The sequence below is a fragment of the Ictalurus punctatus genome, chromosome 14 (genome assembly GCF_001660625.3).
Source record: "Ictalurus punctatus breed USDA103 chromosome 14, Coco_2.0, whole genome shotgun sequence".
Classification (NCBI taxonomy): domain Eukaryota; kingdom Metazoa; phylum Chordata; class Actinopteri; order Siluriformes; family Ictaluridae; genus Ictalurus; species Ictalurus punctatus.
The window spans coordinates 22457586-22470085 of NC_030429.2; the positions used below are offsets into that span (position 1 = coordinate 22457586).

At 40.8% G+C, this 12500-nt stretch overlaps 1 protein-coding gene across 4 annotated transcripts in view; it reads left to right on the forward strand.

Annotated features, from left to right (window-relative positions):
- The window catches only part of syt7a (synaptotagmin VIIa), a 54939-nt gene that overhangs the window by 10044 nt on the left and 32395 nt on the right, over positions 1-12500 (forward strand). For 3 of the 4 annotated variants that reach the window (XR_006983597.2, XR_006983598.2, XM_047159805.2), the window contains exon 2: positions 1131-1247. The exons of the other annotated variant lie outside the window; for it this stretch is intronic. Coding sequence is in view for 1 of the 3 variants with exons in the window: in XM_047159805.2 (XP_047015761.1) it covers positions 1131-1247 (117 nt within the window). In the remaining 2 variants the exon portion in view is untranslated. The remainder of the gene's footprint in view (positions 1-1130; positions 1248-12500) is intronic. 4 annotated transcript variants of the gene reach the window in all.

The window sequence follows — 12500 nt, forward strand, 5'->3', positions numbered from 1 at the left end:
GTGTGTCTGCGTGGGGGTGTTTTTGTGTGATTGTATGACGTGTTCCTGCTCCTTCCACGGAACCTGTCACTTTTTTAAGGGCATTATGATACGGAAGGTAAAAATAGGCCGCGCGTCTCAGAACGGAGGGATGCCCAGGAGAGCACGAGCGAGACATGAAAATAGACAGATGGTTTTTCAGAGAGACAGAATGCAATTTAGAGAGGGAGCAAATAAAAAAAAAAAAAAAAAAGGTAGGAGAGAGAGAAAGGCGCCAGGGATAAATGTCATATGGAGGGCTTAAATGTTTGGGGGGTGAGTGGGCTTACGGATCCGAAAGTAGAGAGCGAGCGAGCGAGCGAGCCGCAGACACGACGATAATGGAAGGTAGGGGGAAAAAAAAAAAAAAGTGGAAAAGCTGTTGAAAAAGGTGAGACTGGAGGGATTCTGAAGAGGTGCGAGCTCAGAAGAGAGGCGGCTAGGAGAAAATGGAATGAAATTACGGATCGAAAGAAAGGATGAGAGAAATAAGAGGACAGAAAACGGCGATGGCCCAGAAAGCAGTGCTACACCCTAGGCACCTTGGTCTGGCCTGGCTCTCAAATAGAAACAATTAGTCCAGATCTTTCTAATGAGGCACAATTAAATCTGCACTCTGCAGGGAAGGGGACGGGAGGTGGATGGAACAGATAGAGAGATGGCGACGGCAATAAAGCGATAAAACCAGGGATAGGTGATTCCAAGGAGTCAGAGATTATATAAAGTATCGAGCGTGTGCATGTGTACTGGGGCTTTTTGAAAAGGAACTCACTGAAACGCACATCTGCGTGATTGCACTAAACATTACATTAAGGACCACTGAAGGATGGGATGTAATATCCAGTCAGAGCTTGATCTCTGTAGACGGGGACCTTGAAATGTATTAGCACGGTTGTGTTGTTTTGGCTCGGTATTCCAAAAACAGATACTTTTGGAGCTTGATGCACTGTAGCCCTATAGGGACCCGGGCCGTGCTGTTTTGCTGGCTATCATGCTGCTTCTTTTCATATTGTCTATTCTTACCCTTTTATATTTCCTGTTTCTCTCCAAAAAAAAAAAAAAATCTCCCTCTACTATCTTCCCTGTCCTGTCACGTTTGCCTCTTGGTGAAGGGAAGGGAAGATGGTGGTTCTCTCTCTGGCGATTGGACTGGCTGAGCAGGATGATTTTGCCAGTCTACCTGACCTACAGGAGGTACCACCCAGTCAAGAAACCCCTGCCGACAAGAGGTACTGGCTTGCGTGTGCATGCGAGTGTGTGTTTGCATGTGAGTATGTACAGTACATGTGCATGAATGTTCTTTTTGGTTTTTTGTTTTTGGAATGTAACAATGAGAAAGTGTCAGTGTAGCTTATGTGATTCGGATGGTGGATGGCGTGTGGGTGTGCGAGAGCAAATGGGCCAGTTATATGAAAGACATTAGCTGGAGTTTGTTTTGTACAGATACATTTTGAACAGTAGGAAAGTTCATTCTGGCAACAGAGAGGCTTTTACATGCACTTAACCAACCCACATTGTATTGCATGAAACCAGTGGCTTCCTGCATCATTAAAGGTGCTGCGTGTACAATTACTCGGGAACTGGAACAACGTTCACATCGTCACTGCCGCCGAAAGAAGATGGGGAGCAGGTTCAAATTTAGTGAGCAGAGATTGCAGAAATGAAGATATACAGTACCGCTGAGGTCATACATTTACATATGCCTTGCAGAATCTGCAAAATGGTCATAATTAAAAAATAATAATAATAATTATATATAATGTGTGTGTGTATATATGTGTGTGTATGTATGTATGTGTATATATATATGTATATATATGTATGTATGTATGTGTGTATGTATGTATATATGTGTGTGTGTGTGTGTGTGTGTGTGTGTGTGTGTGTATATATATATATATATATATATATATATATATATATATATATATATATATATATATATATATATATATATATATATACACACACACACACATATGTGTGTATACGTGTATACGTGTATATATATATATATATATATATAGTGTATATATAATATATATAGTGTATATATAGTGTATATATATTTATATATGTATGTATGTATGTATGTATATGTGTATATATATAATCATAAGGTTTGTATTTTGTTGTTTTAGTCCTTCGCTGGACCCTGAATAAGCTATTTCACATAACATATGTGTATATATATAGTCCACAAGCCACAATAATAACTGAATTTTCAGTTTTTGCAACTTTTCTAAAAACAAAACGAATTCATAAAATACATCTTTTCACACTGAGGACAGCTGAGGGACTCGTACATAACTATTACAAAAAGTGCAAACATTCACTGATGCTCAAGAATGTAACGCGATACAATAAGGGGCGGGGGTGGGGGGGGTGTAAACTTTTGAACAGGATGATCAGGGTAAATGATTATTATTTTGTTTAAAGATCTTGTGTTTTTTTTAAATTTAGTACTGCCCTTCAGAAACAGCATAACGTGTACATGTTTCCTAGAAGACCAAACAATAACAATTTACACCGATCATGTTTGTTTCTTCTTAGTCGTTTTTTTTTTTTTAAAGTATTAACATTTTGCAGATTCTGAAAGGCGTATGTAAACTAATGACCTCAACTGTACTGTATTCTTGGTATTTTTGTGACCAATAGAGCAGGAAAGAGTGACCTTGAATCTTTGAGCGGTCGAGGGTGTCGGTTTGGGCCTCCTAAGTGGAATGGGACTCCTTGTTTTATCTCTTCGTGTTACATCTTCGCTGCCTGGTTCGCCTTGAGATCCTACAGCAGTGACATTTTCATAATGATGTTTTCAGTAATTATCTGGCTGGCTTAAGTTAGAGCAGATGTGTTTTCTGGCTTCTGCTACGGTCTTGCAAATTAGCCTAAGATTACACTAAATTCCCTCTAACCGTTTGATGGAAGTAGTGGCAACGTGGGACGATTTTGCTGCTCAGGCTGGTCCCCCCCCCCCCCCCCCCCCCCCGCATTATTAAATTGCAACATGTTCGAGCGAGTCCGAGTGACCTTTTTACTTTTTGACCTCTCCAAGAGTTCTCACTGTTTTAACGTCAGAACTTCAGAAAGGACAGGAGCCTTAAAGGAAAAATCCACCCTGATCCACATTTAAATATGTTTATATTGAAATATTTGTGAGGTGCTTAGGCATTCTGATGCTGATGTTTCTATTTTGGTTGGTGGTGTATGTTCATTATTCCCACACGGAGTTAGAGTTGTGTGCCTCTCTGAGATCACAGGCTGACACTGCTAGCATGGTTACGCTAACTTTTATTTGGACAAAACTATCGAATCGACCTCTGAACTGGAAAAAGGTCGGGCTTCACTGTTACCTTCGAAAAACGAAAGAGCCACAGCTTCTTTTTTTTCCACTCACCATTTTTCAGTGACGTTCAATATCGTATTAAAGAGAGGTCTAGAGCAAAAGAAGTGGACACAGAAACTCTGCCAGGGCTAGTCAGCGATTGACAAGATGGCACTGTTGGGGAAATTAGCATGAAAGTTGAAGCTTCTGAACCCTTTGTGTTTGAGCAGAGTGTACAGGTGAGAGAGAGAGAGAGAGAGAACGAGCGCTAAACAGACTAAAGTACTAAAGCACTGCTGCATCTGACTCTTTAGGTAGAGATAAAGTGAGAGCTAAATCCCACGTCTATCACCAGCAATACACCATGTCAACGAAAGACGTCTAAACTGAAAGAATTCGAACCAGAATGTTGTTTAGGATGGATTTTTCCGTTAAAGGGCACCTGTTATGGTTTTGAAACGTGCCTAAATTTGTTTTAAAGGTCTCATACGATAGATTTACATGCATCCGAGGTAAAAAAAAAACACTTTAATGTGCTCATTATTTTAAACTCCAGGATTACCTTTCCCTCCCCCAGTGTCACAAACGACTCGTTCAACGATTCCTTCTAAAGGATTCGTTCTAAACTCCTCCTTTCAGAGAGCATACTCTGCTCTGATTGGTCAAACGTCCCAGTCCGTTGTGATTGGTCTACCGCCGTCAGCGTGTTTCAAAAAGGAAACGCCCACTACCGTAACTCTCTGTCAGCGAGCAGCCGATGAAGACCAGAGGCGGGGCTTTTTGTTGCGAACCTACGTAGGTTAGTACAGGAAGTAAAGTCTGGAATCACTAACGACGGTAACGCCGTTTGTCGTGCGCTTTGATTTTTGAAACTTTACATTCACAAACACCTCTGTAACCCACTGCATGAACGGTAATATCTGAGAATGCATAATAGGTGCACTTTAATAGCACTCGGAAACAACGTCACGCTGATCGTTCTCAGGTAGAAGGCACACACGTAGCACCTTTTAATTCAGAGGAATGATGGATAACACTATTTACTAATATTTACACCAGGCTCTTTCATGTGTTATCATCTCTCTTTCCTTCTCTGCATGGGTGACCGGGTAGAAGGAAACTAATTGAAGTGAACAAACAAGTGAAAAGGAACAAATCGGGTATCTTGCCGACTGCCTAATTTCTAAGGACGGTGTACGGTTCTATGTCGTTAATAGCTAGCTAGCTCATTAATCATTCTAATGAAATCTTCACCTGAGGCGCATGGGCCTTCACACATGCCAGCGGTTGATGTGTGGGCCGCAGCTCAGCCACTTCGGCTTTGTTTTTCACGCCAGCACACTTAAAAAGCCGTCATGCTCTTTAGCATTCATCCTGTGCGAGTCGCTTCTTTTGTATTATTATATATATATATATTTTTTGGACTAATTTGCTTGTCTTTACTCTCCGACACTTTTATCTCCGCTCCCTCACCCTCTCTCGTGGTATGACTCCTCTGTTTTTGTTTTGTTCTTGATGTTCATTTTGGATTTTGTTTTTCTTGCATGCTCCTTCTTTTATTCTTTTGCTCATTATTTTTTAACCTCTACTTCCCCCCCCCGTTCTGGTGTGTGTGTGTGTGTGTTGGAGTAAGGTGTGCTGGCACGTATGTGTGCATTTAAACTGAGGACTCGGCGAGAGGTCTCATTATTCAGCAGCATGCCAGCCACTTACATAAGCATTCATCTATAAATAAAGCATTTTTCGGTAACCTAGACAACGACAATAACAAGAAAAGCAACACACACATGTGCTAGACACTGAGCCGATGTTTCTTATTAGCATAAAACCGATTGACAGCCCTGTTTGCTAGCAGTGTAAATAGTTCTTCTGAGTGTTTATATAGCATGATTTAGTTGTTTTGTTTGGAGTGCTTATGAATAATCCTCCTCTCTTGTCTCAGCCGTAACAGCTGGGGATGCTTTAGTTTGATGATTTGCAGTGTTTGGGCAATTTGCCGAACGCGAGTGCATTAGAGGGCTGGCATTAGTGTGTGTGCGTGTGTGTGTGTGTGTGTGCGCGTAAGAATAATGCACAGGTCTCTCTCAGAAGAGCCGTAAGCCACCCGGACCCATGTGTGATTTACTGAGCTGCTTCAGACGTTAATGTTCCTCCTGTAACCTTACGCACTTAAGATGGCAAGAGAATACCATTAATATTAATAAATACAAACAGCACTTTCATTGCCTTGTACAAAGTTATAAACCAGCAGAGTACTCTCATTTGGTTTTCATTGAAACGTTCTGGACAGAATGTACTAGAGAAGGGCAAATACACCTCCAAAGATCACACACGGTGACATTTTGCACTAACGGTACATGAATAATCCTGCACTAATACCGGAATTATATATTAAGGCGTGTACTAATCACGAACTAGTGACGAGCGAACCTTAACTACGACGCAAGTCTTATGAATTCATGCGTGAATAACGACCACCTTAAGTAGTACTTAGTACGTGTTTGTTAGTTAATGTATTCCTTATCACACGGGGGTAAAGTAAATCAAATTTCACCCTTGTGGGCACCCAGATCACGTACTAGTACTACAGTGGGATTTAAAGAGAAATGGATGGGAAATGACGCAAAATGAGTTGAGATGAAATGATTGGTGTTTTATTATTAGTGAGTCTTTCTACGTTCGATAAGGAGGATCAGTGGACATCATGAAAGTAATCCAGCGATGTCCGTGTAAAATCTGGTAAAATACGGCAAATGATATAAACGACGTGGAATTGTGCACGTTTGATTCTTCCGTATAGAGCGTGCTCGGTTTAGTTTACTCCTACGTGTTAACGGATACATCAACTAACAAACATGTAATGACGTGCACTTAAAGCGGACGTTATTTACGCGTGAATTCATAAGACTCACGTCGTCGTTAGGTCTTCATCGGTTTGTGATTAGTACACGCCTTCGCTCGTGATTAGTTCATATTGAAGTGAGGATTCATTCAGGTGTCCGTGCAGGATTATTCGCGTACCGTTATTGCGAAGTGTTACCTCAGACACGTTTACAGACGAGTGATTTATATGCTAGAAGTGCTGTCTGGCAAATGCAAGGAAAAGCTGAAAAGAAATTCTCTCTTTATGGAGACCTCCTTTATGGTTGACATAAACTGCAGGCTGGTTGCCGCTGCTATTCTAGTAATAATCACCCAGAGCGCTGGAATAATCTAGTGGCCGTTCTGCATTAGAATAATATCACAGTTATGCTAATGCGGTGTGAAATAGGGTGTATAATGTGGAGCAATTTTATCATCTAACAGACAGAATCAGAGAACGTGATGCGTTGTACAGTATGTGCGTGCGCACACACACACACACACACACACACACACACACACACACGTTTTTCTATCTTTCTGAACGCTTTTCCATTGACAATGATTGTTGTAGCTAATTAATGCTCTGTCTACACTTAAACCTAACCCTAGCGTTAACCGCAACCAAAAGCAAGCACTATTTTCTATGAGGACGTTGTGTCTTTGGGAGGATATTTGGTCTATGATATTTGGTAAATGCGCACACACACACACACACACTTTTGTACAACGCTTTGAAACCATCCGGTATCTAATCATTTTGATAATTATGAGTGTCTCTGATGTTGTGTTCTGTGGCTTGTAATCATTTTGCCCCACAGGCTTAGGTGAAGTCTTATTAAAGAGCCTTGTCTAATTAGACAAATAACCAGAGAGTCACTACAAAAGGGAGAGAGAGAGAGTGTGTGAGAGAGTGTGTCTGTACTAATCTTCATATAGGCCTAGTGAAGTTATTGTTCATATCTTAACAGTGGTTCGCACGGTGGCTTAGTGGTGAACATGTTCGCCTCACACCTCCAGGGTTGGTGGTTCGATTCCTGCCGCTGCCCTGTGTGTGTGGAGTTCGCATGTTCTCCCGGTGCTTTGAGGGTTTCCTCCGGGTACTCCGGTTTCCTCCACCAGTCCAAAGACATGCACGGTAGGATGATTGGCTTGTCCGTGTGTTTGAAGTGTATGAATGGGTGTGTGAATGTGTATGTGATTGGGCCCTGCGATGGATGGATCGGCACCCTGTCCAGGGTGTACCACGCCTTGTGCCCGGTGCTCCTTGAGACGGGCTCCAGGTTCCCCGTGACCCTGTAGGATAAGCAATATAGAAAATGGATGGATCTTAAAACTGAGCTGCTCTTAATACAACGTACACAAACAGAAATTCACATATCCGGAAAACTTTAGTCTTTTTGCTGTTTGACTTGGTCAGGACTATAGGGGATCTGGGCTAAAGCACCCACTGTGCTGGTGGCATTTAGAATGAATGGCTGTAGTTGGGAACACACACACACACACACACACACACACACACACACACACACACACACACACACACAGCAAGGCTTTTTCAGTCAGCACTCATGTAAGACTAAGGGGATCAGTATTCTCAGTAGCCTGAGTAGGATTAAGTTATGCATTACATGATTACGTTCATTGATTTTGCACAGAATTACATGTAGAGCAGTGTAGTGCAGTGCAGGACAGAATCTCAAGAGTACACCAGGCATCATAAATGACAGAATCATGCATGAAATGTCAAATATGTTTAAGAGGAAGGCTTTCTGAAAACGCGCATTGTAAAGGTTTTGTATTTGTGTGTCACATCACTTACCTAGGGGAATATGGTGTTATCATTTTAGTTGTCTGTTGTGTATTGTCGCACGTATAAGATCGATTACATACAGTCCTCGTCGAAACTATCGGAACGACAAGGCGAATTCATTTGTGTGTGGTGTAGACACCAAAGACATCTGGGTTTGAAATCAAAAGATGGATATGAGACGAGCGTTTAGGATTTCAGCTTTTATATCCTGGTATTTACTTCTACATGTGTTAAACAACATAAAACATAGGATCTTTTGTATCAGACCACACAATTTTTAAGCGAACACTTAATATCTGGTTGCATATCCCTTGCTTGTAATAACTGCGTCAAGGCTGTGACTCACCGACATCAACAAACTGTCGGTTTGTTCTTTCGTGACGCTTTTCCAGGCTTTTACTGCAGCCTGTTTTAATTGTTGTTTGTTTCGGGGATTTTTTTTTTTCTGCAGTCTTCTGCTCAACTGATTTAAGGTCTGGTGATTGACTTGGCCAGTCTAAAACCTTCCACTTTTTCTCCCTGATGAAGTTCTTTGTTGAGTTGGCAGCGTGTTTTGGATCGTGTTTTGGATTGCTACATAATGAAGTTCCTCCTGATTAATTTGGATGCATTTCTCTGTAAACTGGCAGACAGAATCTTCCTGTAAACTTCTGAATTCGTTCTGCTGCTACCATCATGAGTTCCGTCATCAATAAAGATTGGTGAATCTGTTCCAGAAGCAGCCGTGCAAGCCCAAGCCGTGACACTACCTCCACCATGCTTCACAGACATGCTTGTACGGTTTGGATCAGATCCTTTCTTTCTCCACACTTTGACCTCTCCATCACTTTGGTAGAAGTTAATCCTGATTAATCTTGTGGTCTTCATGGGTGAAACTGAAAGCGAAAACCAAGAATAGATGTTCAGAGCTCTTTAATGTTTAAACGGTCAATCTAACAGGACACACCTGGGTAACAAGAAACACCCGTCAGTCACACGTTCCATTAATTTTTGCTCGCCTGCAAATTGGGTGGTCCGATATAAAATTGGCTATGCTTTATGTTGTATACATATAAATGACAGGAAGTAAAAGCTGGAACTCTACGATCTCTTTTAATATTCGTCCTTTGATCTCAAACCTAAATGTCTTCAGTGTGCTGTACAGCAAAAACCACCGAATCGGCCTTGCCGTTCCAATAGTTTCGGAGGGGACCGTAACTCATGTTGTATCGTAGATAACCGAAAGAAATTTACAACGCAAACGTGTATATTTGTGTGCATTTCTTCTAAACAAGATCCGAAAGCCTTCGTTTGTTCAACCTCATCATTTTTCACTACATACACGCATCTTTTTTTTACAATTTTTTAAAGGCAAAAACATCCGAGTCTGTTTCTGTGTGAAAGTATACTTGAACGCCTTTCCAGCGAACTGACCGTTATTTCCAGTTAACCAGTTTCAGTTAAGTTAGCTGAAAGGCATTCAGTTCATGAGGGTACTTCATCGCAAGGTTTGAGTTTCAAGGTGATATGAGATTTCAGGTTTTCTAAGGTGCTTTGCAATGTGATTACAAAATATATTGCATATCTCGGCTTACGCCTCTTTGTCTGTGCCATCTAAACGTACACCATGACTGACTTGCATAGTGAGTATTATAAGGCTTATTCTAGCCCTTATCTAACATGCCTTTGGTGTCAGATTGAGTCATTTTTCCATTACTGTCCTAGACTCTGAACACTATGAGCACTGTGGCTTGTTCAACAGAACTGAAATAGGAGACAGCTTCCCTATACACACTGCTTACTTCTGTCTACTGCTGCATGTAGGGGTATGATATTTTGGGCACATTTTTATTAAATATATAGGTTGTTTACACTGACTTGGCATTTGTTGAACCAGTCAGTGGTTGGATGTACTCACAGAGGCTCTTTATGAGAAACCAACTCAGAGGCCCTCACAGGAGAATCTTTATATGAAGTCCAGAGACTCAAAACAAGAGTACAGCTGAAGTCTATGACACCCTAAGGCTGTTTTTCCACAACTAGTTAGTTTGATACGGTCTGTACCAAAGTTACATTTTTTGTGATGTCGTGGTGATTTTTTTTCATTCGGGTCGGTTCCATGTTATACTGTTTATCTAAGCGCACCACATGATTTCACATGGGAGTGTTCTCTGATTGGTTGTTGGCTATTAATTAATACTTCCACTGCCAGGCAATGCAAGTGCATACAGTATTTATTAGAGATAAGATAAATGACTAGTTAATGCACTTTAGAAAATGCTGGGCTTGTGTTTTCGGGTTGTCTGTCCATCCATTTGTTTGTCTGTCTGTCCATCCGTCCAGCAACTATATGAAGGATTTATATGAAATTATCATCGTAACCAGCAGATGAACTTGGTAGAGTCTGGAAATGTCTGAAATAGTGTTTCTGCAATAGCTTCCTTCCTGTTTGAAGTCTGTTTAAAGGGTATTTCGGGCATATAAATTATTAACAAGAAGGACTAGACTTGCTGGCTGGATAAACATCCATTGAGTTCTACTTGTATCCAAACTTTGAGTTGTGCCTATTGGTCATTCGATTGGTTTATTTTAGAGATGCACCGATACGACATTTCTCAGCCGATACCGATAGTTCTGCCTTCTTTTAAATGAAGAATTATTCATTATTTCCACAATTCTGAAGGAAATGCAAATAAAAACTCTCCATTTCAACAAGTTGTTTCACAGTAACTGGTCTCATAAACAGAACACACATTACTCTCATTAACATGAACTAAATTCTGAAGATTATATTAAGATTTCTTAACTTATTTAATGGTATCAGTTCATATTAACATTGACTGAATTCTAAAAAAAACTCCTGTTAGTCTTCACACTCGTTCACCACATTCACTCGGCCTGACAGGATTTGATCGACGGGATATAATCGGCCCTGATCATCAGAGGTTTTTAACCTATCGGCCGCTAGCGTGAAAAATTGCCTTTACAGGCCAATACATCGGTGCATCTCTAGTGTATTTGAAGAGTGGTAGGTAGCTGAGCGACGAAGTAGACGAAGCAGAATTGCGTCGTCTATGTATCGACCCAGCTGCTGATTTAATTGTGGGATTGAATCTCTTTTGCTAAACCATCTGTTTTAAAAACTTTACGGCAGAGTCCGTATCGTTTGATATCATTGTTAGTGCGGACCGTTGTAAAACTGGGCTCTCGCGAATAAAGAACGCGGTTCACTGATCGAATCGACGGCCGATCGAATCTCTGATTATGTAAGGAGTCTTCACCTATGTCAAAATGGACAGGACTAAAGTCTGATTCGCCTTTAAAGTGTGAAAGCGCCTTTAATCCACAGGACCAGAGATTAATAGAAGAATACAAACACACTACCTAATTTTACATATTGAATGAGACGGTTTACTAAAAACAGATTTGAGTAATGAGCAGGGGGACCAGAGCAGCAAGTGAACAAACCAGGAAGCCAATAGGAAAGTCCATTGTTTTTTTTTGTAATGTGTCAGTGCATGAGGATGTTAGCTTCTCTTCCACACACTTTGCTCCACACCATTCTAAGATTGCACCTCGCATCAAAAAGGGTAAATGTTGGTGGGGGCTACTTTGAAATAATCCTCGCTGGGAACAAAAGACATGCTCTCACTCGCCCTGTGCGCGCGCGCGCACACACGCACGGACCTCAAATGGTTTGTTATGGTTCATTGGTCATTTTTGTTCTGGTGCCCGTGAAGTAAAAGGCTGTTAAATGTTATCGGGCACTTAGCTTCACTCCTTCTATCTGACACAAACAATTCAGCTCAAGGTTTGCTTGATAGGCATAACGGCTTCTCTTTGCAGCATCGGCAAAGATTTTGTGAAGTTGTAACTAATATACTGTATGTATAGTGGCCTGGGATTTCTAAATAAATAAATAAATAAATAAATAAATGTCTACTATATCGTTCTAACTAAACTGAAATTGTCTTATTTGCTACGTATCTCCACGGAAAGATGTCTAATCTACCTCTACATTTATTACCTAATCTACTTATGGGAAAACAAACTTGAAAGAATTATTATTTTACAACAGGAGATGTGTTATCGTTATAGTAAGTTGTGGTTATAGTAAAGGTGAATAAATAATTGTTGTTTAATTTGGCATGTTGTGTACTGTTGGTTTAAATTTATTTCTATTACTGTCTTTTAATGAAGTCCTTTCTGTTTTGATCATGATGAAACAGCAACAGGAGCGTCATGGATATTCTGACAGCTGGCAACGCATCGATTAGGTTTATATCCAGTGTGCTGCAGTGCGTAGTTATCCAACATCTGGATCAGATTGTGACAATCGTCGCATGAGAAAATCACACTCGGCTAGGCAAGTTTTAGACATCTTTAGCCAGACTGAGCGCGTTCGTTAAACTGGCTCACTACTCAGTGTGATTTTGATAGAAGACAGACAAGGCAAGGTTAGAAAGGAACATCTTTATTCAAGTAGAGATGGTTTCTTCGAGT